The sequence below is a fragment of the Equus caballus genome, chromosome 25 (genome assembly GCF_041296265.1).
Source record: "Equus caballus isolate H_3958 breed thoroughbred chromosome 25, TB-T2T, whole genome shotgun sequence".
NCBI classification, from domain to species: Eukaryota; Metazoa; Chordata; class Mammalia; order Perissodactyla; family Equidae; genus Equus; species Equus caballus.
Window position 1 is genome coordinate 8,733,150 of NC_091708.1, and position 27,906 is coordinate 8,761,055.

At 40.6% G+C, this 27,906-nt stretch overlaps 1 protein-coding gene across 29 annotated transcripts in view; it reads left to right on the forward strand.

The window, feature by feature from the left end:
- The window catches only part of UNC13B (unc-13 homolog B), a 217,569-nt gene that overhangs the window by 103,921 nt on the left and 85,742 nt on the right, over positions 1-27,906 (forward strand). For 18 of the 29 annotated variants that reach the window (XM_070250603.1, XM_070250596.1, XM_070250595.1 and 15 more), the window contains 3 exons: positions 11,091-11,325; positions 24,545-24,856; positions 26,808-26,901. In XM_070250603.1, coding sequence (XP_070106704.1) covers positions 11,091-11,325; positions 24,545-24,856; positions 26,808-26,901 — 641 coding nt within the window. Of the gene's footprint in view, positions 1-6,065; positions 6,097-11,090; positions 11,326-13,824; positions 24,277-24,544; positions 24,857-26,807; positions 26,902-27,906 lie in introns of those variants that run through there. The other 11 variants (XM_070250606.1, XM_070250593.1, XM_070250600.1 and 8 more) reach the window with 3 other exon arrangements.

Below are 27,906 nucleotides of genomic sequence, written 5' to 3' on the forward strand. Positions count from 1 at the left end.
TAAACTTTGTTGAGCTATAATAAACATACAAAAGAATCACCCATTCAAAGTACAGTTTGATTAGTTTTGACAGATGTATATACCAGTGAAACTACCACCACAATCAAGATGTAGAGCATTTCCATGATCTCTAAATGTTTCCTCATGCCCTTTGCATTCATCCTTCTAGCTGCCTCTGGCTCCAGGCAACCGCTGATGGGCTTTCTATCACTATAGGTTAAATTTGGTGTTCTAGAGTCTTATATAAATGGAACCATACAGTATGTACTCTTTTGTGTCTAGCTCCCTTCACTTAGCATACGGATTTTGAGATTCATCCATTTTGTTGAGTGTATCAGTAATTCGTTTGTTTTTATTTACTGAGTAGTGTTCTACTATATGGATATAACACATTTTGTTTATCCATTCACCTATTGGTAGGCATTTGGATTGTTTCTAGTTATCATGAATAATATGAACATTTGTCTGATCATATGTTTTCATTTCTTTTGGTTAAATACCTAGGAGTGGAATGGCTGGATCATATGGGCAGGTGTATGTTTAACTTTTTAAGAAACAGGCAGATGGTTTTTATTTTGATAACAGAGACACTGTACTAGAGTCATTGAGCATTGTTTAAGAATTGTTAAAGTGGAACTTAAGAATGGGTACCAACTATATAAGGGAGGATAGGGAACATTTATTGAGTAGTTACCATTTGTCTAGTACATGATAGTTAAAGCTACATACATGATTTTCAATACTTATGAAATCTGAGAGGTAAGTGGTATTACTCTTCACATTTATAAATGATGAACAGAAGTGTAGAGAAGTTAAGAAGCCTAAGGTCACACAGCTAGTAAGTGATGGCTTTGAATCTAGGTTTATCTGGTTCCCAAACTCAAACCATTTCCATTATACCAATCATTATACCATCATAGGAGTGGAAGTGAAGGACATTCCAGCTTCAGAAGTTGGGGGACACATAGGGAAATCGTGCTCATTCCTCTGTCCATCTGCTGAGTAAGGCAAACATAGAAACTGTGCCAATACTTGTTTGCCAGTAACAAAGGCTTTGTTGTGGAGGACTGGTTAGCAGGTGTAAAGTTTATTTGGTATCAGATTATAGAGGGTTTTGAAAGCCAGGAAGATAAATACACTGTTTTATAAAGAGTGAGTTATTGTAAATTATTGAAAGACTAATGATGTGATTAGAAGCTGGATTTAGGAAATTAGTCTAGTTGCCATGTGCTGAGTAGATTGAATGGGACAGAGATGAGAAGGTCATAAGTCTAGCCAAAACTCTGCTGTAATAATTCAGACATGAGGTAATAAGTTCCTTGATAATGACAGTGAAACCTAGGAAACCTAGGAGGAAGGGACAATAGGAAGGGGACTTCAGTGGAATTAACTGCTAAGCTTGTTGACAGATTGGACATGGGAGTTAAAGTAGAGAGGAATTTTAGGAATGGTCCTGTGGTTTCTGGTGTTGAAGTATCTGGAGTTCAGTGGTTTTCAAGTTGAGGTATACTTGGTGTGCTAACACATCTGAAGAGAGCTAGTAAAATTGTAAATACAGTATCATTGCCAGTGGAGGCTCTAGTTTTCTAGACTGCCTGACTCTTAGCATGAGGTGCTGCTGAGCTAGAGGGTAATTAGTTATTCCTTTGTTAAGTATGTGAGCTGAAGAGGTTTGAGGCTCTAGGACGTGGGAACCATTGGCATGCTCATTGAAATTGTCAGTTTGACACCCATTTGGTATGTGTGCATGCCCAATTTGAGAATGGTGCTGGTTTTCTAATCTCTTAGTGTACTGAGAGTTTTTTCTGTAACACATTTGGCCATTGTCTTTTCCCTGCTTTCTTCCTCTTTGGCATCCTGTGATAAGCAGTACCCTCCACCTTGCTCACATTCAACATTTTACTGTATGAATTGTGGAATCTCTTGATTCTCCATATTCCATTGCATGTACTTCTCTTTGCTTCTGAACAATCTGTACTCTAGCTTTCATTCATTAAAATTTCTGTCATTAAAGTTACTGATAATCTCTTTGTTTCTAAATCCAGTAGGCCTTTCTCAGATTTATTTACACTACTCGTAGCACTTAATACTTCTTGTTCACTCTCTCCTTGAAACTTTGTTTTTCCTGACTTTAGGGACCACATTGCCGTGGTTTTCTTCCTTTCTGGCTTCTTCACAGGCTCCTTCATAGACTCCTATTTTTTTTAAGTCAGATTTATTAAGGTGTAATTTTCATATAGTAAAATTCTCCCTTTTTTTTTGAGGAACATTAGCCCTGAGCTAACTACTGCCAGTTCTCCTCTTTTTTGCTGAGGAGGCCTGGCCCTGAGCTAACATCCGTGCCCGTCTTCCTGCACTTTATATGTGGGACATCTACCACAGCATGGCCTGCCAAGTGGTGCCATGTCAGCACCCGGGATCCAAACCGGTGAACCCCGGGCCACCAAGAAGTGGAATGTACGCATTTAACCGCTGCACCACTCGGCCGGCCCCCAAAATTCTCCCTTTTAGTGTATAGCCTGAACAAGTTTTGGCAAACATGTGCATCATGTAACCACAAGCATAGTCAGGAAATAGAACAGTTCCATCAATCCTGAAAATTCCCTAAACCCCTTTGTAGTCAACCTCTCCCACTCCTGGCCCGTGAAAACCACTCATCTGTTTTCTGTCCCTCTGGTATTGCCTTTTCCAGAAGGTTGTATAAATGAAATTATATAGTATGTAGCTTTTTGAGTCTGGCTTGTTTCACTTATCGTAATGCAGTTGAGATTCATCTCTGTGTCAGTAGTTCATTTCTTTTTATCCCGGAGTAGTACTCTACTGTGTGGATATACTGCAGTTTCTTATTCATCAGTTGAAGGTCACTTATGTTTCTGATTTTTAGTGAATATGAATTAAGCAACTGTAAACGTTCAGGTACAGGATTTTGTGTGAATATGCTTTTATTTCTCTTGGGTAAACATATAGGCAGGGACTTGCTGGGTTGTGTTTTGTGTGTATAAGTTTATAAGAAATGCCCAGCTTGTTTTCCAAGGTGGTCTGACATTTTGCTTTCTTGCCAACAATCTATGAGTATTCCAGTTACTCCACAGCCTTACCAACACTTTGTATTGTCAATTTTTAAAAAAATTTGTCTTTTTGAATGTGTCTTTTCCTTAGGTTCTTAGGGGGCCCTTTTATATAGTATTTCTTTTTCCTTATCCTGTACTCTCTGCCTTATTCTTATTTACTTACATTTTTATTTTTATCTGTTCATTTACAAGTATTTGTTGAGCTTCTGCTTTGTTCCAGGCACTATTTAAGCATTGAAGATAGAGCAAAGAACAAAGCAGAAGAATCCCTCTCCTCATGGGAGCTTGTATTCTAGAAACTTCTAAGTCTTCTCCACATCTCTTTTCTCAGCTCCACTCATATATCCAGAAATGCTCATTTGAGATGTCCAATAGATAGCTCAAATTCAATATATCTAACATTGAATTCATCAACTCCCTCAACCTGTCCCTCTTTTATATCTCTCTTAATGAATGATATCATATCCACCCAGTAGCTCAAGCTAAAAACCTAGGCAATATTGTTTAGTCCTTTATTTCTCCTCACTTCCCACATTCAATTACGTATTAAACCCTGTTGATTTTACCTCCAAAATATCTCATGAATGCATCTACTTCACTCCCTCTGGCACTTCCCTAGTTCAAGCCATCATCAGGTCGGTGCAGTAGCCTCCTGACCAGCCTCCCTCACACCAGTCCTCTTACCCTGCCAACTGTTGGTCATACTGTACAGAGCACTGTTGTCTTTCTAAAATGACAAATTTGATCCTGTCTCTCTTCTTCTTAAGAGCTGTATTAGCTCTGTATTACCCTCCAGATAATTCCAATTTCCTAATATTACTAAATTCCTAAACATTACTTAGACTATTTTGATCTTTTATAACCCTAGTCTCTCACTCAGATATGCTAGAACTGTTTTCAGTTCACTGAATGTGCCTTTGCATATATAATCTCCTTTTCCTGGAACATTTCCCGCCTCCCTTTCTTGGTACTTATGCCTAGCAAAACCTGCCTATTCTCAGTAATTGTTCTGTTGGCTAGTGAGATGTTTTAGTGCATTTTTGGGCTGGGGAAGGAAGCTTGCTTGACTAAACTGGTATCATGTCTCTTATAATGGTACCAGGCTGAAGTGAGAATAGAGAACTGGTCAGTCAGAGAGCATAACTGTTGTTATTTTCATGAGTTAGGGATGGACCCAATGCATGGGATCAGATAATTTGTTAGATTTATTCAGTCAATAAATATTTATTGAGCTTACCATGTACAAGAAAACTGCTGTGCAGTACTGTGGAGCATTCAAGGATGAGGCAGTGTCCTGTACGGAGAGCCTTCTTTGGGCCCAGAGTTTCATTGAGAAACATCGTTATCACTTGCCTGGAGCAATCTAGATTGATAGACATGTTCTGAAGTTGTATGTGATCATTTTTCAGTTTTCTTTTAAAAGAAACAACATAGTTACCCTCTAGCAGTTGCTATGGCAACCGTGCTATAGCCTGGGATAATTTTCTTCTAAACCTCCTCTCCCCCATGGCTGGAAAGATAAATAAATTACTAAAATTTAAAAAATGGCACACTAAACCAACATATCCTTTCTGAGGGGTGAGAAGAAGAGACATAGGTGGCAGAAAGAGGGTAAGTACATAGGAGGAAAATTGACTCTCAGTGCGTAATTAAAATGAACAGCCTGTGACTAATTAGTAGTCCCATATCCCCAGGATTGGGAGTTAGCTCAGGTGATGAAACCAGCCTGCATTGGCATCTGTTCAAACCGGCCTGCATTGGAATCTGTTCGATGCTTACAGAATTTTGAGTCTTATGGCAAACTTTCAAGGGAGCCACACCCTCAGAACTGAGGGCACTCTAACCCAGATGTTGACAATCCTTTACTAGACATTAGGATGTCAGAGTATGCTGATCTTTCTGCCACCTCTTTATTAGGAACCTATAAGGCAAGCAAAAACCTGGCAATGTGACAAAACAACAAGAAATGCTGTTGCTCCCATGTTCCGGAGACCTGTGCTAAGCACTTTACCTGCATTTCCCCTTATAACTCTTATAGTAACCAGCGAGACTCCTACTATCATTAGTCTCATATTACAGTTGAAGAAACATCTATAATAACTTTTTCAAGATCATATAGCTAGGATGTGGCAAAGCCAGCAGAACTTAGCTTTGACTTCAATGCCCATATTCTTAACTATGAAGCTTAATTGCTCCTTGTTGCTTGAGAAAAAGGCCTATTTTTAGTGATTTCTTTGTCACATTAGTTGCCTCAAATTCAGTTTGGGTGTGGGATAGGATTTAAATTGAATTAATATTGAATTTTTTATTTTGAAAAATGAGTAGAAAATGTTTTCGGTTTTCCTCTGTCATTCAAAGCTTCTGTGATTTAATGGATTTTATTAAAAATTTATAGGCAGTTCAGAAAAAAATGGCTATCTCTGAGCATCCAACAAGCTACAGTGTTTTATTACATGTTGGAAGATTGGAGATTAATGCCATTCTTTGGCCTTTTAGCTTTCAATAGAGAGCAGCAAAATTGGACATCATTGCTTTCAGACAAGGACATCACTCTTTCCCAGTATGTCGGGTCTGAGCTTCTCGTGGATATACTGTGGTAGCCTCAGGTTTGAACACAGAGATGAGGAAGGGTTTCTTAGAGGCAGGTCGAACTTTTCTCATTTTGAATAAGGAAAGGTATATCATCTCTGAAATGGTGTTCTTCTGAGAGAGACCTAGGCCAGAAGCAGGTTTAAAAGAGTATGGGAGCAGTAGTTTTTTGTTATTCTCTATGTAGAGAATAGCAGAGAGCAAAAGTACTTTGTAGATTTGTCTGATGCTTGGAAGAAGGGAGATGCTCTCTACATGTTATGTAAAATTAGTGGAATACAAGTAGGGTAGACTCAAGTAAGGTAAGGTATATAATAATTGGTGGGATGGGGAAATGACCTGAAATTTTCCTGAAATTGTCTCTGTTACTCTTCTTTGCTACCACCTGTGGTTTTCTTAGGTCACTGGACCTATTTGCGCTGGGGAGAGCAGCAGAGTACGTAAGAATTTGAATTCCTTATAATTTTCTTGATCTTACCCATTAACGTAGTCCCTCTGAACTATGAAGCTGGATATTCATGCATACGACTGTATATAATTCCATTCCCCTTGCCTCCCCTAGTTAATCTCAGGAGATAGTACCTGTGGTGGAATGTTATATCCTTTCAGGCTAGTTTCTTGAAGACTTTGTGTGTGTGTGTGTGAGATAAATGTCAAACCAAAGTCCCAGTTATAATCCTGATAGGATCTCCTGATTTTTCTTCCCCACAGACAAGTAGTACCATCAGCCCCCTAGCGTAGAAAACCCTCTCCTTTGGTCTCTTGGCTAAGGAGTGCAATGACTAGAAGGACAAAGTTTCATTCTGGGAGAGGTCATTGGTTTTGTGAAGTGAATGAGAGGCTCAGGTCATGGTTTGATTTCCTGGAAGCAGCCCAGCTAGGCCAGAGGCCACCTTAGTTCTAGAGCTTGAAGAATAGGCAGCCAGTTCTTTCGAGAAAGATACGCAGCGCTAGGCTGACATTGCTGGCTGTGTTACCTATCTGACGGGGTTTGGTTGAGTCCCAGCGATTAGGTATCCAGTAGCTACTAAGAGGGGCCAAATTTTGTCCTTTCACTGGAATTTCTCAAGGAGCATGTACTTGTGGTTTGAATCCTGAGTATTTCCACTACGGAATTGCTCAAAGGCGGCCTAAGAGAGCTCAGATAACTTTAAGGTTTTCATGTAGAAGAAAGTAACCAAGCCATGGAAAACAAGGTTTGAATTCTCTTTCCTTTTTTCTCCAGCTGATAAAGTTATGCCTGTACTCTGGATTTAGAGTCAGGGACTCAGTCCAGGAGCACCATGTAGCAGAGAGCCTCATTGCTCAATATTCCATCCTGTTTGGTTTGAGTGCCTCCTCTGTCCCGGGGGCCTGTCTTTGCCCAGGATTAGGTTACTTTCCCCAGACTGTTTCTTCAGCTTTGTTTTCTATCATTCCCTTCCATGTCATTTTATGTACCTGCCAAATGAGCTGCAAAATCTTTCTTGAAAATATATGTAGTCTTTCCCACCATTCGGCTTTTCCTCATGGCTTTGCTTTTATCCAGATTCTAGAAGTTATTTCCCCTCCCCCTCCAATCTTCACCTGTTGAAAACCCACCAGTCTTTCAAAGTCATCCCCTCCATAAAGCTTTCCCTGCTCACCCTAACAGGAAGTGACCTTATCTTCGACTCATAGAGCATTTGGTTTGTACTCTTCTTAGGATAGTTACTTCCTTGTATTTGTATTTGTATCCATATTTTCTCTCCCATTTTAGACTGATTTTATACTTTGAATCTTCTGTATTGTTTATCCTTGCACTTGTAGGCACTCAATAAACATTTGAAAGAGTAAATTTTCCCAGCCTTTTAATTTTCCAGGGACTTTTCAACTTTTGCCCTCAGACTAGCTCACAAGCCCTCCTTAGGCTGAGTAACCAAACGTGCACTCAGCTTCTCTCTCAGTGAAGCCAGGAGTTTTCTGTTGTAGCCTAAATGGTGCGGTTGGGTAGAATCAGTAAGAGATCATCATTGCCACAATAAAAGCACAATTCTTTCATTCAAATTTTCTCCTTAACCTCCCTTTTTAGTTTTTAATCAGCCTCCTTAGTGCCAGGAGATTTACTTTCTAAGGAAATTGGGGGTAGTGTAGGGAGAGAAGCCCAGGCCTTTGCCCTTTGCCTGTGTCTTTGTCTCATCTCACTTCCTTGTATGTCCTTTTTCCTGTCCCCTCCTACTTTTTGTATTCTCTTTTCTTCTACTCCCATCCTCTTCTTTCCATAGACACTTTGTTTCTTTTTTTTTTTTTTAAAAGATTTTATTTTTTTCCTTTTTCTCCCCAAAGCCCCCCGGTACATAGTTGTATCTTCTTCACTGTGGGTCCTTTTAGTTGTGGCATGTGGGACGCTGCCTCAGCATGGCTTGATGAGCAGTGCCATGTCCGTGCCCAGGGTTCGAACCAACAAAACACTGGGCCGTCTGCAGCGGAGTGCGCGAACTTAACCACTCGGCCACCGGGCCAGCCCCAACACTTTGTTTCTTAATATTTGCCCTTTCTTTCTTTCTTTTTTTTTTTTTTTAAAGATTTTTTTATTTTTAAAATTTTCCCTTCTTCTCTCCAAACCCCCCCAGTACATAGTTGTATATTTTAGTTGTGGGTCCTTCTAGTTGTAGCACATGGGACGCCGCCTCAGCCTGGCCTGATGAGCGGTGCCATGTCTGTACCCAGGATCCGAACTGGTGAAACCCTGGGCCGCCGAAGCACAGTGTGCGCACTTAACCACTCAGCCACGGGGCTGGCCCCTGCCCTTTATTTTTTTAGTATAGGAATGTTGTCAGCCTTTAAGAAAGTTTTGGAGTATTCCTCCCTTTAGCCTAGCAAAATAAAAAAGCAGAGTGTTATTTAGGAGTAATAGGTCAGATGCAGTGAGAAACTAAGGGTCCATCTGTGTAGTTTCTAGCTCTGGATCATGGGTTCCTAACTCTGGCTGAGCTGCGCTTTTGGCCTCATAATCAATAGGATTGTCTATCTCTGCTCCGTCATTGGAGACTCAGTCTTGGTTTTCTTGCTTATGTGCTAATACTTCTCCTGTTGGAATTTAAGTAGACGTCTAGCTTGTTTCCTTGTTGCCTCTGTCTCCTCATCTGTATGCATGAATAATCCAGCACTGACTTCTTCACACTTACTCCTTCTGTGGGTTCAGAAAGAATGAAGTCTGAAAGGCGTACTGGCTTTTGTCCCTTGATCCTTTGTTTCTAGTTTTCAGAACAACAAATGCATCAAAGTCTAAAACCAGTGCCTCCAAAGTCTCTTTTTCCTAATGTGTGATCAGAATGCTTTGTAAGCAGAGTGCTTTGCCTTCCCTGTTGTTTGACTAATATTGTTCCTCACCATTTGAAGGTTAGCCTCTTTCTCAACTGGGTTTTTCCCCTGGAGTTCTTGATCACTCTCTTCTTTCCTTATGTTCACATGTTGCCTTAAAGTCAAATGTTGTTAGATCTCCTCCTTACGCCTTTCCCTAACCTCACGTTGTTGCTGTAAACTCAAATGGGAAAAGCTCGTAAGATCTTCTTACCCCCACTCCCAGCTGTGCCCAGAAGTATTGTCTAGAATCCAACGTTCAAATTTTCTTCCTTGATTGTAAAACCCACGTTTGTGCCCCCGTCTTTTTTAGTGGAATTATTAGCTACAGGCCATCTAACGTAGAAGCCAAAGGGTCATTTCCCTGTTACCTTCCATTTGTCCCCAAGTTTTATCCTTTCTGTCTGGATTATTTTCTTCTAATTCATTAATGTTTTCTGTCTCCACTGCATGGATGCAATTTCTTAACTCCTCCATGGGCAGTTGTAAAAGCCTCATCTTACGGTCTTCAGGAGGCTTCCACTGCCCACACCACTACCAAGATTTAAAAAATTACCAATATGAGAAGTCTGTCAACTGCTAAAAGTATCTCCATTTTAGGATGGTGAATGTTCCTTTTCCTCATTGTGAGCCAAATGGAACTTGGCAAGAAAGAACATATGGGGACCTTGTTAATTATACACATATGCGGATGGTATCAGAAATGGCTTCTTGATAAAATAAACTACAAAGCGCTCTTAGGTTGAGCTCCCTTTCCAAGCACGGTGTTGGATATTTTTATTATTGCTTGGAGCAGGATTTGTAACTGTGGTCATTTTAGCTAACATCGAGGGGAAAAAACCTAGCCAGTCAGATGCGGGCCTGAAAAGCAGAAATAATTTTATAAAATTGTAGTCACTGCTGTTAGATGAACTTGTCTGCATTGTCAGCAAGATCCCATTGGCAGTGCCTATGTTTTCCTCTTCTCCTTCAGCCTAGGCTTTAGATGGGAAGTCTGAGTCCAGGGTGTAGGTGCTTGACAGGAATTAGAAAATTCCCGATAGAAAACCCCGATGTTGTAGCAAGACAGTAAGACTGCTGCTGCTCTCAGCTGCCTCTAGAGCTTTTGCCTTGACTCCTAAGCCTTGGTTCTGACCTTCCTGATTTCCTGGACCAGCTTCTGATGTTGGACCTGCCTATTTTGTTCAGCCATATATTTTTAAAGTGTGAAAACACCAAACCAACTTTAAACAAAAATTTCTCTTTTCTAAGATATGGAAAAACTATATTTCCCTCTTGCCCCATTTTGATAATAGTAGAGGCCCAGAAACCAGCCCTGGTGGTCTAGTGGTTAAGGTTCGTTGCCACCACAGCCTGAGTTTGTTTCCTGCTTAGTGAAGTACACCACCCATCTGTAGGTTGTCATAGTTTGGCGGCTGTGTGTTGCTGTGATGCTGAAAGCTATGCCACCAATATTTCAAATACCAGCAGGGTCACCATGGTGGACATGTTTCAGAGGAGCTTCCAGACTAAGACAGACTAGGAAGAAGGACCTGACCAATCACTTCTGAAAAAATTGGCCGTGAAAACCCTATGAATAGCAGCAGAACGTTGTCTGATATAGCGCTGGAAGGTGAGAGGATGGCACAAAAAGACCAGACAGGGTTCCACTCTGCTGTCCACAAGATCGCTAGGAGTCAGAATCCATGTGAAGGCACTAACAACAGCAAAAGAGGACCAGAATCTGTCTATGAATGGCTGTGTGTGTGTATTGGACACACAGTACCTGTGAGAAGGCATGTAGGTGGAAGAAAACATTTGTGTGTAGTTAGAAAGTGGGAAGAGAAGCAGAGTTCCAGAGAGTTCTGCATTGGGAAAATGCAACTTGGAACTCCTCTGAGAATCAGCACTGAAATTAAATGAAGAGTCTTACCTCATTTGGTAAGGAGAGAGACCTGTGGGCATTGAGACAACTCTGCACATGGCTTTGAGGTTGCAGGGCTCATGTGCAGCTCAGCTTGCTCTTATTCTCAAGGTCCAGGCTTGTGGTTACCTAAGTTAGAAGCAGAAAAAAATCCTGAAGAACTAAATAAAGCTGGGGTGCTTTGATTGATTGTGCTTATTCCACAGCTTTTGAAGATCCTGACAGTGCCGTTGATGACCGAGATAGTGACTATCGCAGCGAGACCAGCAATAGCATCCCACCTCCTTATCATACAACTTCCCAGCCCAATGCTTCTGTGCACCAGTTCCCTGTGGCTGTGCGATTGCCACAGCAGCTGCTACTTCAGGGCAGTTCCCGGGACTCTTGCAATGACTCTATGCAAAGTTATGACCTCGATTATCCAGAACGGCGGGCCCTCAGGTATGTATGGAAACTAAGCGCTTCTTCTTCCTAACATGCAGTTTTCAGGATGCAACTGACAACATGTGGGTGCTCTAACCTGAGGTGATAGTGGAAGTATAGCAGTGTGATGGGGCGAGCTACAGCCATTTTGTGTAGATTCTCAGTCTTTTTTTTCTCTTTCACACATTCCTGTTTATATATTTCCGTCAGTAATATTTCTCTTTATGGTCAATGATTCTCAGCTGGTGATAGCATGCCCATTTGGGGTGGATGGCTGAGAAAGATCTACTCAATTCTCTGCCCAGCCCAGTGATTTTGATACATCTTTCACCAAGATTAAAAAAGAAAATCACGGATGTTAAATGTTTGGATAATCCTTCCTACCTGAATATTTCCCTGGAAACTTCAGAAGAAAACCAGTGTGATCTCTCCATAGCAGATTCAGTACTTTTGCTGGAACTTTTTACAAATTTTGTTTTATTGATTTCTTAAGTGTATAAAAGATTTACGTGGTTAAAAAAACCTAAAGGTAGGGGCCAACTCCATGGCCGAGTGGTTAAGTTCCGTGCTCCGCTTTGGTGGCCCAGGGTTTCGCTGGTTTGGATCCTGGGCGTGGACATGGCACCGCTCTTTAGGCCACACTGAGGCAGCGTCCCACATGCCACAACTAGAAGGACCCACAACTAAAATATACAACTATGTACTGGGGAGATTTGGCGAGAGAAAGCAGAAAATAAAAAAGAAGATTGGCAATAGTTGTTAACTCAAATGCCAATCTTTTAAAAAAAAAAAAAAGATAAAGAACCTCCCGCTCAACACCTGTTGTCCTCCGCCCCGTCCCCATCCAGTCTCCTAGTTCTCACCACACTTATTTCTTATGTATCCTTCTATACGAGATTGTCATATATTTATGAGTATAAAAGCAAATTCATACATATATACTACTCCCCCTTCCCCCAACTTTAAAAAAAGATTTATACTTAAAATTTAGAGAAATAATACAAGGAACACCCATATTCCAGTAGATTAGAAGTGTAAAAATAAACAGCTTCATTCATTGCAGCCGTGGCTACCTAGTGGTTTAATTTGGAACTCTAAAAGGTTCTTACGGGCTGGAGTTAGTTTAGTTCGAGTTTTTGAGGATATTGGAGAGTAATGAAACTACATATAAAAAAATTTGTGTTAAATTGGATTTCCTCACTCAGTCAAATGGCCTTCTGCCTAATGAGTCCAGAATAACTAGAAATTTATGTAAATTGTATAAAAATGTGTAATTTGAGGTTGGACAATAGAATTGGACTTTGTTAGATATTATGTAGTCAGAGTATCTCGAGTATTGAGAGGGATCAAAAGAATACTGGTCTCACTCTTAAAAGATTTATAGTGACAAAGTGAGCACTTTGATCTTGTTTCTGTTTCTTAAATAAATGCTACTGGATGTTAGATCTGTAAAAGAACACACTGAGTTTGCAAACTCCTTGTCTGCATGCCGTCTCTATACTCCCTGCTGGACACGGGAGGTAGGCAGTCTGTAACCTAACAAAGTTCAGCTGTCTTCTGTACTCATTGATAAGTCAGATGTGTAACTTCTGCTGTTATAATCAGTATAGGAAGAGATTTTCATTTCACTGTGGTCCTCAGTGCGTATAGCCTTTAGATTTCTTTTAGAAGAACAAATTATAATGCTTTATTCTTTTTTTCATTTAAAAAATTTTTTTTCTTCTTCTCCCCAAAGCCTCTCAGTACATAGTGGCGTATTCTAGTTGTGGGTGCTTCTAATTGTGGCGTGTGGGACACCGCCTTAGCATGTCCTGATGAGCAGTGCCATGTCCGCATGAGGATCCAAATCGGCCAAACCCTGAGCTGCCGAAGCGCAGTGTGTGAGCTTAACCACTCAGCCATGGGGCTGGCCCCTATAATGCTTTAAAAAATTGGTCCTTTTTTGGTACTGTAACAATATTTGACTTCTAAGATAGTCAAAGATTATATTCATTTTGTATATATATTGTTTTCTCCTTAAAAGAAATATGTTTGATCATATTCTTGGCTATACTGCCTCAAATATAACTTTCAGCAAGTTAACAGCTTGGCTTCTTTCCAGACCCAAATTCATCAGCAAATTTAGGTTTCTTGAAATTCCTTGACATATTTTCGTGGAATGCTTAGCAGTTCTAAACTTTGGCTTTGCAAATTCATTCTAAATATTGATGAAACATGTTCATTTTGTTTGTTTTCTTTCTTAGAAAATAAAAAGCTCATGGTAGCAAGTGAAGTATTTTAAAGTTGTTATAGCTTTTTCTGATGTAGAAAAGCTATTTGACTACATTGCTATAATATTGATTTAAGAACGTGAATTTTCTTACATTTTTTCTGCCTGAATGGTTTTTATCAAATCGACGATTTTACTAATTTTAATTTTCCCGTTGAACAAGCACTAAATCTTTCAATTTATTTCTTTTCCCTGTTTTTCCTTTATTCTTTGCCTTCTGTTCCTCCAATTTTATCCCTTTACATCAGACAAGGCTTGCAGGCTAAAAATGACAAAATTAGGATTATTTCAGCTTTCTCTGGTGTTGACTATGAAGAGCAAGAAGATACAGATGAGGAAATAGAGGGGAAAATATCACAAGAGTTCCTAGAAAACAGTAACATAAAAGAAGCAGAGGTAAAAGAAATTAGAACTCTTTCAAAAACTGATAAATGTTACAGCCAACAGGTACAACCAAAGTACAAGAATTGGAAAAAGATACCGTTTCAGAGCCAGGAAGCAGAATTCTCTACTGCCTTTAAGTTTGAAAAATCTATTAACTCCAGATATCCTCAGAAATATGATACAATAGATAGGCGAAGGAAAAAGAAACCTAGTCAGTTTGAAGACAATGAAAGAAGACAGTATGCTGATAGATCAGGAAGTAAGACTAGCTTCAAAAGTACATATCTTAACACTGAAAATTGTAACTGTTGCCACATTGAAAAGAAGAAACAAATTTACCCAGTTTTGCATCCCTACAAAGATGGATTTGTGGTCAAGAGTGGCCTGTGGACCACTAAGTTGGAAAGTCATGATTATGATCTTCCAAGTTGTTTAAAGAACTGTGAAAAGTCATCTCGCTTAAATCATCATGTTACTAATTTCACTCCCTTAGATGTTCTTGAAGATTCTACTAGCAGTACTTCTGATGAACTTCTGGATTCCCCCATTTCTGATAAGCAGGAAGGTGTACTATCACCAACATGTCATCCTTCCAGTGTCCATCATTTTGGAGGTTTTCCTGAAGAATATTGTGTAGCGAATCCAGCAATCCCATTACAAAGGATGAATTGTGATGCAAACATACTTGGAGATCTGTCTGGGTGCCCCGTGGAAGAGATGACCCCTTCCTCTATTGAGGAACCCAAGGAGGACTATAGAGATACAATGGATGAGCTTCAGTATTTGGTAGAAACGGTGTCAGAATATTTAGCAGAGAAGGAAGAGGAGATTAATAGATTTGGTTACCTTTCAAAAACTGAAAAAACACTTAAACACAATAGTACTGTTGATAATGCAGAACAGAAAATGGCTGGGGATCAACTACCACCTTTAACCATTATCAAGAATGACAAAGACAAGGCCATCTCTTTCCCTGAGCTGAATGAAGTGAAATGTGCTGTTGGTTCTTTGTTCAGTTCGCTCTCAGAAAAGGTGGGTTCAGGCACAAGGCATCTAACAACCTCTGTGGAAAAGCCGGTTTATTTAGTTCCAGAGAAAACAGAAACTCTTAATCAAATAGAGACAGTTAATTCGGGATCTAGACCCAGAGCCAAGTCACTATTGGAGAAGGATCTTCCTATGCAATCTCCTTTATCCTCTCAAACAGTTGATAGTAAGGATTTTAGCAGCCATGACAAAACCCCTGAAAATGAGCACACAGGCAGTAAAACTGCAAGTTTCTCTTTTCAGGATGCAACAGAAACTGTTGGACGGGATTCGACTTCACAGAGTCAGGTTTCAGTTATCAAGTCTGTTTTTAGCATGCTAAATCCATTAAAGATCTTTTTGGAAAAGGATGAAACCAAAAAAGATGATGACCAGAACAAGCCAACAAGAAAGGAAAGCTTTGTTGCATGTGGTTTGGAGTCAAATCAAAGGGAAGACACCCTTTCCATTCACAGTAGCATCGTCTCTTTAGATATGACTGATGGAGAAAGTACAGGCTGGTCCCAAATACCCACAAATGAGGATCTGTTGTCTTCCCAAGAGGCCAATGAACCTTCAAACTTAGCTAATTCTGCGAATAAGAAAGATGATGTTGAGAGTCTGTTGGGAGGAAAAGCCTGTATAGATATGTCTGTCTTACCAGATCAACCAAAAATTTGTCCCAAAGATAGTCAAGGACATCCTTGTATAGCTAGCAGTAAAACTGCAAATAAAGAGGCTTCTTCAAAGCCATCAGAGGGGGACAGAGTTACTAGTGATGATGATTTCCTTGAGCCACTCAGAAAGTCCTTCAGCCAGTTTGTGCTCACTTCCCCTGAGACCTATTCAAAGGAAACTTTATCAGAATGTATGAAAATTCACCAGTTGGAGGAAGATGGTTGGGAAAGTGCCCCTAAGAAAGAGGGGCATTCCTTTTCCTTGAGTGGAAAACTACATATTCCATTTTTCAGAGTTCTTAGTCATTCTGAAAAGCAGCAGAAAGGAAGAGAGAAAGAAAGAGAGAAAGGAAGCATTTTTCCTTTGTTTAAATTTCCCTTTACTGACAGAAATATCACTGTCAATGACCAGAGTTCTTATGACTCAGCAATAACCACTGATGAAGAGATCCAAAGAAACTGCCATGAAAATGTCAAACTTAGTTCAATAAGATCTAGTTCAGTTCCAAATATTCATAATAATCTAGGGAAATTTGGTGATACAGAGACATTTAAAAAGAATGACCAAATAAATTGTTCTGAAGATGCCACACTTAATAAAATAAAGTCTGATTCAGTTCCAAATATTAACAATGATCTTGGGAAATTTGGGAATGTAGAGGAATTAAATTCGAGTGACCACACAGCGGTAGAGAACCGTGAAAGAGATACCTTAGCCATCCCTGGGGTTGTGTCCAAAGAGCGTATACCTTCAGACTCTTCAGGAGAAAGTGAGACTCTTAAACAAGTGACATCCTTAACAGTATCAGACTCTTCACCAGCATTTACTTCTACCATTTCAGAATCCACCTTGGTTAATGAAATTAGTGAAGACAAACTAGCAGATAAAGCTTCTAAGAAAAGAACCCAGGGAGGCTTCCTTTCTGGCCTGTTTAACAGCTTTTCTTCTCTTGAAAACTTGTCTAATCAACAAGAACTAAATTTGAAAAATGATGACTCTCATCACAAGAATAATACCCCAAGCTTACTCTCTGGAATATTTAACTGGATATCCAATAGCAGTATGACTGATTGTAAACCACATGAAGCAAAGTCCATGTCTTTAGATGGCATAAAGAATTTGAATGGAAATAAGCATTTATCCTTGAGTGAGATCCCTGTTACTTCATGTGTGACTTCTGAGAACCAGAGGAACCATGCTGAAAAACAAGAAACTTCTGGCTTCAGAAAAAGCTTCTTATCTTTACCTAAAGAAAACATATCATTATCTGATGCTTGGATTGATAATCATCATTGTCCTCTTACATGGAAAACCCAGCAAAGTGAAAAGAGTTGTCCCTCTTCTGAGAACAGTGTACTTCATTGTGCTCCAAGCACTCAGCAGGACCTCTTGGAGAAATCTTTGGCTAAGAGGCAGACATCACACGATGTTCTTCACGTAAAAGTATGTGAAAATTCACATGAGTTAAATCCATCTATACTAAATACTAACAATCTTAATAAATCAAACAACTATCAGGCTTTTGAAGAGATGAACAATCCTTTTTGTTATGAATGGGACTCTGATATAAAAGATTTTTCTAAAAATTCCAGAAGACTTGAGCCAGTTTATTATATGTTGAATCAAAATACATTTCCTTCTGCTGATGGTTTCTTATGTCCTGACTCAGAAAACCCAGCAATAAATTTTTGCCAAAAAGATCAAAATGCAAATATCTTGGAGTGGAGAACAAATCCAACCAGTGTCATTTGGTGTGACTTACCATATGAATCGTTCAACCAGTTAGCATTTAATGAAGATTACTTATTAAGAGCTGATATGTGGGCAGCTAGCTCATTATATGGTAATTCTTGTCATCTTCCAATTAATGAGACTAAGAATTCACTAGAAGAATCGCCTATTGACTTAAGTTGTTCTTCTGGTGATGAGAAGACTACATGCCCCGGAGTTGATCAAGAGTCATTAAGAATGGATGAAAACTTTGTTTTTTCAAATACCAGGAATGTTTATGAATACCAGGAATGGTTGTCATGTCTTGAAAATGGAGTGTGGTGGCCATCAGAGGATGGAGATTATGGATATTACATGTTTCATGATGGTCAATATATCTATTCTCTCCTCACTGATTCTACTGGGCAGTATGCATATTTATTTATACCTGATTGTTCTTATCAAGAGTATTTGAATTATGATTTACAGACAAATCTATTAAATATCATGTTGGATGACAGCATTATTTCTGCCTGTAGTTTTAAATTACTTGACAAGGAAGATGAATTATTGTGGTATGTTGAAGAGGAACCAGTTGATGACCCTCTTGATTTATCTGTAGTTTTGCCAAGAAGCGAGGGATCAATGTATCTAAATTTAAAAACCTTTCCACAAGTACTTGAAGAGTCAAGTTATGGCCAAAGGGATCAGCCATTAGATTTTTCAGGGTATAATCCTCAACAGTTTAAAGGAGATTTTGGATCTTTTGAAGAAAGGCTCTGTGGTTCTGAAGCCTTAGAATATACATTGGATCTCAGAAATCAGCCCCAAACTATTGGTGATCGTATCTTAAATAAAAATCAAATTATAGAGGGAGATAAGACCCAGACTTTAGCTAAGGACTCATTAGTTCACCTTTCCGGTTTCCATTGGCTTCAGTCTTCTTCTGAAGAAGCTGGCTTTTTAGTTCATCTTGAAAATATGACTGACAGCTCACAGCAAACAGAAGAGATGTCATCATCGAACAAAGTGACTAGGTTATTTTCTGCTTTGGGTGCTTCAGTTGGAAGTGATTTGAATTTTGATAAGAATGAATCCTTAGAGTCTCTGTCCATGCAGAAAATGGATCAGCAGTTAAACTTAGCAGAGTTCACAAATGATGGTCTTCAGTCATTCATCTTGAGTAAGCAATTAGAGAGTAACTCCCAAAATGAGGAAGAAAATCTTTTCAAGAAGGATTCAGTGAGACAAATAGTATCCAATGTTCAGCGACCAGAATTTACTAAAAATATGAAGCAAGAATTCCCTTTGAATGAAAGCGTTCATGTGAAAAAACAAAGTTTGTTGAAATCTGTTTTCCAGGTAAGCCAAACAACTCCTCAAGCTAAATCAGGTATAGAAGATGATGAAATCATTACAATGGACTCTATTTCAGTTCCTCTTGCATCACAGTTTAGTAGGGATGAACACAAGAATTGTGAACTTGCCCAGGACCGGTCTTGCAAAGAGTCTGAGAGAACATTATTTAAAAGTGCATTGAAACTCTTTGTTCGGGTAGAAGACTCTTCAAGTGCAATAGCAAATGAAAAACAGGCATCTGGATTTTTGAACCTCTTTAAAACCCAGGAGAATAAAGAAGGATCACCAAACTTAGAAAAGAATGGTGATAAAAGTAGAAAGATATCATCTCAAGAAAATAATGAATCTTCTGGGGTTTCAAATTTTTTTGGTACCCTTGGAGATTTCTTTAAAACCAATGTATCTTCTATACAGACAACTGAAAATATGTCTGTTTGTTCAGTGACTACTAAGGATGAGGTCAAGTCAAGTCCTAATCCCACAAAGCTAACTAGCCAGGATCTTAGGAATTTTCCTGCTGCACCAATTTCCTCTAAAGGGAAGGTTCGAATTAGAAATCTGAACAAGCAGACTACTATTGATGACAGCGGGCTAAAGGAACCATTGTCTAGAGAGATCCAAGGTAATAGTTTAACTGAAAAAGAGATACCCTCCAGTGACCACCTAATCCACCAGTTACCAAAACCATCTTTCTCAGCAAGTTGTCTCAAAGAGTCTTCCAGAGATTCTTCAGTAGAAACTAGTGGTGTGTCTACAGTGACAGGAGTTTCAAGAAGTAATAAAACGTCTTTTGATACTCTGAGCAGAAGAAATTCAAATGAACACAATCATTTTTCTGACAAAGACAGGAGTTTTTCAACTGCCACAACATCTCCATCCCAACCAGAGTTGCCCACCAAAAAGAGTATATTTTCTTTCCTGACTGGATCTGGAAAATCTGAGAACAGAGCCTCTACTACTCTACCAAGAACCAAATCTCAAGCAGAAGGGATATTCACACTTCCTTCCCTTTTTTCTACTACTAACTCAGGCAGGAAGAAGGATGCCTCTCATAATAGTTCTTTTAGTTTCTTCAGCTTGTCCTTTTTGGATGAACGACAGCAGACTTCTGGGGAAAAACATAGCCTTTCAACTGTTGCTCCAGTAACTTCTCAGCCCTGTAAGAAGCCAAGTGTTTTTGTGGACATGGTTGGTACAATGACTAGAGAAAGTTCCAATGGCAATAGAGATGGCATAGTCCAGGAAGTAGTTCATGAATGGCAAATGTCTCCTTGTGTTTCCATTAGCAATACCATTGAGGTTACCTCCCTTGCAGGTGAGCTCAATGTAGAGAAGGACTGTCATGGAAAACTAGATTCTAGTAATGGACCAGGGATATCTTTAGTAGATTTCCAGATGAATCAGTTGCAAAAAGACATTGTTCCTCACTCACCAGGATTTCAGGCACAGACTGAAACACTACTTACTGGTCCAGAGACCCTTGGGGTAGCTCCTCATGAAGAAGAGGCTTTCATACAGGAAGACTTGCCCAGTGGTTCCTTGGACAGGTCTTTTTTACATGATAGCCATTTGACTGAAAAGCTCAACAATTTAGACACTTGTACTAACCACCGCCAAAATGAAAGATTTAGTAGTGACCAAGTGAACTTACCATTAGAAAAGGCCACTGATCAGGTCTTAACACAGAACCTGGACCCAGCCTCTTCCTCTGCAGAGCTAAGGAGTGCAGGGCACCTCCAGAGCCGAGATGCAAATAAAGAGGAAGACAAACCAGTGTTGGGTTCTTCAATGGAAATGCTTTCAGGGTTTGTGACCAAAGTGAAATCTTTCTCTGGGTGCTTAGTTGAACCTCCCAAAACATTCTCTGGACTTTTCTCCTCTCCTAAACCTCCAAAGAAAAACTCCTTTTTCTCTCTTTCTTCTGGTGCATCATCTCAGCCCCTCAAAGGTGAGCTATTTGGAATTTTCAAAAGTCACAAACCAGAGACATACCAACAAGAATCATCTATCCCAGCTACTGCTAGGCTTCAAAATGATAGTCCCAGAGATGCTGTAAGATCACTAACTTCAGAAAATTTGTGGAGAGAAGCTGCCCCTGCAGCACTGAATTCAGAATCTGCTCTCAGTGACTGTAGAATGACTGTAGTTAGTGCAAAATCACACTCAGAGACCTTGATAGGTGATCCTAAACCAACAACTGAAATGGAAAGCAATAATATTTCTGACAATATTCTAGAAATCCAAGGTTCTGAAACAATTGGGGCTGCATCTTCTCTCTCAGGGGACAATATGGGGCAAGAACTATTGTCTCTGAATGATGAAGGAGACATGGGGACGTTGTGGGGTACAGATACAGAGGCATCATTGGAAGCAGAGCATGTTTCATTGCCAGTACAGTTGCAACCAGATCCTACGTGGATTGCCAAAGAGCTTTCTCCTCTAATTCAGCCACCTCTTCCTCTTGAGCCAAAGCCAGTTAAGCAATCTGCATCCACAAACCAAGATTTCTTGGAGCTACAGGCAGCCAATTCACTAGAAACCAATACTACACTGTTCAATGAGGCAAGTGTCGGCCAGAGTGCCACACTAGAAACCCAAGGGGATCTTTCTCACCCTCTGCTGGAGGAACCTGTGCTTTGTGCCAAAGAAAGTTATGGGATACTTGATGCCCAGAAAGATCCACCTGCAGTCCCCCAGGAAACAGAGCAGCCAAGGCCTCGCTTTGAGATCCCCAGTATGACCAATTGGCCAAAGCTCCATTTCCCATCCTCTGCTACTGGCTGTGGGAAACCATTGAGCTCTTTTATTTCTCCGCCTTCCCGCTCTGGCAGTAGAGCAGCAGAAACTGGTTTAACGTCCAGTTTTAAGAAGTTGTCAATTCTATTTGAAGGAAGTAGTGAGGGGAAAGGGAGTATAGTAACAAGTGATCCAAAACTAAGATTTGGAAAGAAGCTGGATCTTTCATTCCCATGGCCAAAGGAAAACAAAGGGGGCCCTGAACAAATGCCTGCAGAATTCTCCTCTCCAGTTTTGGTTATCAGCAATGATCAGGACCTTAACTCCAGTGAGGCTGACAGAGCTTTGGAATCTTCTCAAATGTCTGAGGCCAGTGCTAAGTCAGCTAAGGTCTCTACTCAGCCCTCCAGGACCTCTGAGCTGCTAGCAGCCAAGCCAAGTTTATGTGCTCATGGGCTTTCAGTGCCTGGAGAAGTGGAAAACCAGCAGGAAATCTCAGCGTCTGGACAAGACTTGGGTACCAAAGGCAACCTCTCAGACCCCACCTGTCCTTCAGGGAGTCATGAGGAAGAGCACTGCACTGTCTCTGAGCTACTTCACCAGCCAGAAACACAAGAGGAGGAGGCAGTGCCTGCTAGCACTGACTCTGTTTCAAATGTACAGCAGCCAGTTACTCCGCATGGCATCAAGGAACCAGAGACCAGCAAAAGGCCTGTTTTCAACTAAAGCATCATAAATGATTTTAAGGAATTGACCATTTATGATGCAATGACTTAGTGGTAGATTAATCATAGCCTGCTTTTTATCATTACTGTGTCTTTCCTGGCACTTGAGCTTCATGTTAATTAGGGGCTAAGTAACAAGAAATAATGTGTGGGTGTTTTCGTCCTTTCCCTTTTCTATAGTGCCAAATGTAATTTATTTAGTGGAACAGGGAACTTTCTGCTTAAAAGCTGGGCCCTGAGATTTACTCACTCTGGTTTGCTCTGCCTCGTATAATGTGGTATGGAGAGGGGAGAGCAAGAAGAGGCTGCAAGGGGCTGAGTGGCCTAGGTTAACTGGAACCACATGATAGGCTAGGGTGCTTCCTTGGGCCTTTGGCACTTATATCTGTAATAGCTGAGAGAGACCTACTTTGCTTTGCTTTTCCAAGTCTTCTAAGACGCTTTCTTCAGTGGCAATGAGGGTATTAAGTAAAATACAAAGTGCGAGGGATGGCTTGGGGTGATCTATATTCTGTGTCCTATTCCACATGGATTTGCATAACTGCTTCCAGTCTCTGCCTTTAACTACCCTTGAGAATAAGTGCTTTGAGCAGTCTCATGGAGCTCAGGGCTATTGTTTGCTGTAGTTCTTTAGTCTGGAGCATTGTTCAGGATCTGTCTGCAAAGGATACTATTATTTTCCCTAAGAAGAAGCATCATACAGTGCAGTTTAAGAATGCTGCCTGGACCTCTGGCCCAAACCTGTCCAAAAGCGCTGGTCAGGGGCTTTGGAGATTATGTGTGTGTATGCACACATGTGTGTATGTGTGTTGGGAACTACTTAGAACAGTGACCTGGTACTTATCCTGCTGCTATGGGCTGAAGAATCAGGAATCAGCCTGAAAATACCAGGTAATTGGGAGGAACTATAAGGAAAATGTCACTGGAAAACAACAATGATTTAGCTTCATTTGTCCAAGAGCAAACGTAAGCCTTTTAGTTAAAGGCTTGAGTCTGCGGCAGGAAAATTCCTTGTCCTTTGGCATGCAGCCGTTCCAGCAGGATACCAGAAGTAAAACGAGGGCCTCTGATTTGGGATGGAACTATCCAAATGGGCTGGGACAGATCTTGTAGGTCATCACCAAGTCCCTCTATCTTGAATAGGACTGAATCCCTTAAATTCAGTATATTGCTCAAGGGAGTAACTTCTGGATACTGCTCTTCTTTCTGGTTATGATTCGCTGCCACTTTCTCTGCTGCAGCTACTCTCTCTCAGAGTAGGGAATAAATTTCTTTTCTGGATATGGGAATTCAGGTGACTGAGGGAGGGTTGGGCTGACCTCTCTTCAGGTACAGAAATGCATTAATATGGCCCTGACCCAGATCCTGGAGTTGAACTTTGTCCACTTTATCCAAAACCAAGGCATATCCTAAGAGAAACTTAGTTACACATGGGCAAATTCATCTTTGGGACACTCCCTATGCTTCCAGGAATATTGTTGTAACATTCATGTCAATGAGACCATTGCCCTGAGGAATTTCTTGGTCCTAGCCTCCGTCTCCCAGTTACCTCATTGTGTAGATACCCGAGAGATAATTGAAGGAACGTGCCCACTCTCCTTTCTCATCCTATGGAACAGGCATGCACATGTACACTTGTAGAGGAAGAAAAGGGGACCTCAATTTAACAAATAATAGGAAAAGGGAATAGAGTTCACCCATCCATTTTTACTTTGTGGAAATTAGAAAACTTAAATTACAGCCACTGCACGTTTGTTTAGGAGTCTGAGTAAAGAACTTAGGCATAAACATTAGGCTGTTTTAATAATCCTTAATCCTACTTACGAATATCACATTAAGATAAAGTATTCTGGGCCGGCCCTGTGGCCAAGTGGTCAAGTTCATGCGCCCTGCTTTGGTGGCCCAGGGTTTCGCTGGTTCGGATCCTGGGAGAGGGCATGGCACTGCTTGTCAGGCCACGTTGAGGTGGTGTCCCACATGCTACAACTAGAATGATGCACAACTAGAGTATACAACTATGTAATGGGGGGGATTTGGGGAGAAACAGTAGAAAAAAAAAACCCAAAAAACAAAAAAACAAAACAAGATAAAGTATTCTTCAAAGTGAACTGCAGGGTTGAGGTTAAGTGCTGTTGGAAGACCCAGTATGTTTTGTTTTTTTTTCCTGTTGTGGTTCTGCTGAATAGATTAGTTCTTCTAGATTGTGAAGTTTGGTCCTTTCTTCCCAGGAACCTCCTGTTTGTGATCCTTGCCACTGATATAATCATTATTTCCTCGATGTATCCATTACTTTTTCCCTAATCCCTAGTTTGCATTTATTTACTCATCCATCTTCCTCTCATTCTCACAGCCCCACCAGCAGTAGTAGGTATGGCTCCTCCTGTAGCGTGAGTCAAGAAAGCTCTCAGCTGAGTGAGCTAGACCACTGTCAAGAACAAGAAGATGACCATCGGGAGAGGGACTCAATTCATTCCTGCCACAGCTCTGGCAGCTTCTCTAGAGACGGCCAAGTGGGTTTTGGAGAACAAGAGAAAGCTTTGGAAGTGACAGGTGAAGAAGAAAAGGGGAGAGCACGTGAACTCAATGAGATAAAAGATGTCACAACCCATCCTCCCCCAGATCTGGTGCTCCACAAAGACCACGTCCTAGGCCCCCAGGAGAGGTAGGTGATGGCTGCCTTGAGGAGCTCACATGGTTTCCTCAGTACTTGGCCTGAAGTATTGCTCAGCATAAGTGCTTTTCATTTGTTTCCCTATAGCTGGGTACGGTGGTGATCAGGATACTGAGGCTTAGCTCTGCACTGTTTCCTTTGTTTTTTGATGTAATTCCCAAGATATTTTGAGGCTCTCTGAGGAACACTTGGGTTCTTTGTAGATAGCTGCAGTGTACCAGGCTTTCTTGAGTCTGTCTGCTGTTCTTGGCTTACCAGTTGACCCTACATATGGCAGCCTCCTTTCATTCAAAGGAGCTACTTTGAGTGAAATAGGCTTCCCAGCCCTACTAATGTTTAAACTTCTTTTGTGAACATTTTTTTTCCCCCTGGCTGAGAAAACCAGGACAGACTTAAGAAAGAATTGGTTTAGAAGCCAGAGCTAACCCACCCTTCAGCCTCCCCAGGGCCTAGTAGTGTGTCTTACAATTGGTAGTTAGAAGAAGAGAAATTTTAAACTTGTCCTTTTAACAGTCTTATAAAAAAGCTTAGTACAGAGTTTGTGTACTGTTATTTAGTGAGCAAAATTGGTCAGTAGAGTTGCTGATAGGTTGGGACAGAGCAAGATTTCTCAGTCTTGGCACTAGTGACATTTTGGATCACATAACTCTTTGTTATGGGGACCTATTGTATACATTGTAGGATGTATAGTAGCATCCCTGGCCTCTACACACTAGATGCCAGTTGCAACCATCACCTGTGACAATCAAAAATGTCTTCAGATATTGTCAGATTTCCCCTGGAGAGAGCAGTGAATGCTGATTACCTGGTAAAAGTTAGAGAATGGTTGGTACATCTACCTCACCATTGACAATACAAACTTACTTTCTCTTCTTACTTGTTCCTGATTTTGAGCCGTCTCTGATGGTTCATCTAATAGAGAAGACGTCAGGAGACTGAGCTCTGGACCAGCTTTTTTTACTGGATTGACAACCCACTGAAAGATGGCTATTTGTAGACCTTAGACTTGGCAGATACTGTTGTCTGGGTAGAATTCTTGGTAGAGTAGCAGAAGTGCCCAGCACAAGTATTTATCCGTTTTTACTAGCTGTGTCCTCTCAGATCCTAGCTGTACAAGTGGAGTCCAGTTCTACCTTGGCCAGAAGTGCCCACAAGTGTTTTAAAACAATTGAGCCAGTCAGATGGCATCAGAGCCTAGCATATATTTTACATGTCTGGCTGGTGGACACTTCTTTGCTGCCTTGGCAGTAGACCCTAATGGGAGAGAGGAGAAGCATTATCACCAAGAATTAACCACTATTGCACAGTTAAGAACCCAGATGATGACTTGTTGTAATATAGAGGAGTGTTTTTGTCTCAAAGCTGCCTTGTTACATTTATTTTTCATTTCACTGAGGGTGTTCCTGAAGCAGCTCAAGGAACAGGATCAGGACAGGAAGGGCCATACTTTTTTCTCTTAGGACATTGGAGGTAGTCTAGGAATTGGTAAGCTTTCCAAAATACTTAGTGGAGCAGGAAGGGCTTGCAGGAACAAAATTCTGCCCTAAGGGTGCTATGTAGAGACTGGTGGTCTCAAGAGATAAGGTGAGAGTGTTGCTCCATACCTCTGTGCGTAGTTTCAGTGCTAGACATTGACTCAGGGCCCTTGCCATTACTTCTAGTATCCTGATCCCTGACTGTCCCAGTGAGCTGTCTCATTGTGTGAGTTTTAAAAGGGGGAAGAAGAGAGGGAACAGATGAAAAGCTAAAAGGAGTTGTCATTTTAGAGAGAAATTTTTTGCACATTGGATATTCAGGACTATGCTGTTTTAGTGGCCTGAATCACTAAACAAGCATAGGCATGAATACAAACCATTTCATTTTAGATATTTGGCAGTTTTGCCTTCAGTACTGTCACCTTGTGGCCTGGTCTATTTTTAACGAACATTCTTTTCTTTGTTAGAAGTTTTCCCGAGGAGAATGCACCTTTGCCATTTACCCAAGCCAGAGGGCACTGGATCCGAGCAGTTACCAAGGTTCGACTCCAGCTGCAGGAGGTAGGAAATCTGTTAATCTAGTACTTAGTTGGGACAACTTTTCCTTTGAAATTGGGAGACATATGGTGCTGAAGACACAGTCAGTGATTAGTCATCTTCTTACAGTGTGCTTCTGGGAATTCATGACGAGTAAGCTCAAGCCTTAGGAGGTGGGCTTCCTGCTGTGCTGATTAATGGAAATTAGATAGATCTAGGTTGTGATCCTGGTAAAGGTAAAGTTAAGTGCTATTTTCAGTACCCTTATAACCTTGGGGCCATTTTATTTTGATCTTAGGTCAGGGGACTATTTCAAGGCCTTTTAGGATCAGTTGTTATCTCCCTTGGCCAGCCAGTTCAAGTACCACTGACTGACCTATACAGGGCCAGGAATTTCTATGGGCTTCCCCAATTTAAGGCCCAAAGCATCAACTCGTTAAGATCTGAAACAATGTAAAAAGTAAAAATAGAAATATTTTTCATTTTTAGTGTTGAAAGTTTGAAATGTCCTTATCTGTGTGTCAGTAGATAGTCTTCAGGCAGAAAGGACATCTTTAAATGATGACAAATGGCTGTCAGTAGTATAATACTTGGCAGATGTTAAAAATGCAAGCATGCTCACCTGTGTTAACACATTTTAAAAAATTTATTTTGAAATAATTTCAAACTTACCGAAAAGTTACCAAAACAGTAGTATAAAGAACTCCCATATCCTCCTCACCAAGATGCTCCAGTTGTTGACATTTTGCCACACTTGCTTCATCACCCTCAATCCATTATGATTAATCTTTTTCTAAACCATTTGAGAGAAAATTGGAGACATGATGATCTGTCACTCCTAAATACTCCTGTTTGTGTTTCCCAGAAAACAAGGCCACTCACAATATAAACATCCAAATCATGAAATCAACAATGACAACACCATCATCAAGACCCCATGCCAATTTTGCCAGCTGTCCCAACAATGTCTCTTTTCCTTTCCGGTCCAAGGTACTATTCAGGCTGACGTGTTGCATTTGGTAGTCATGT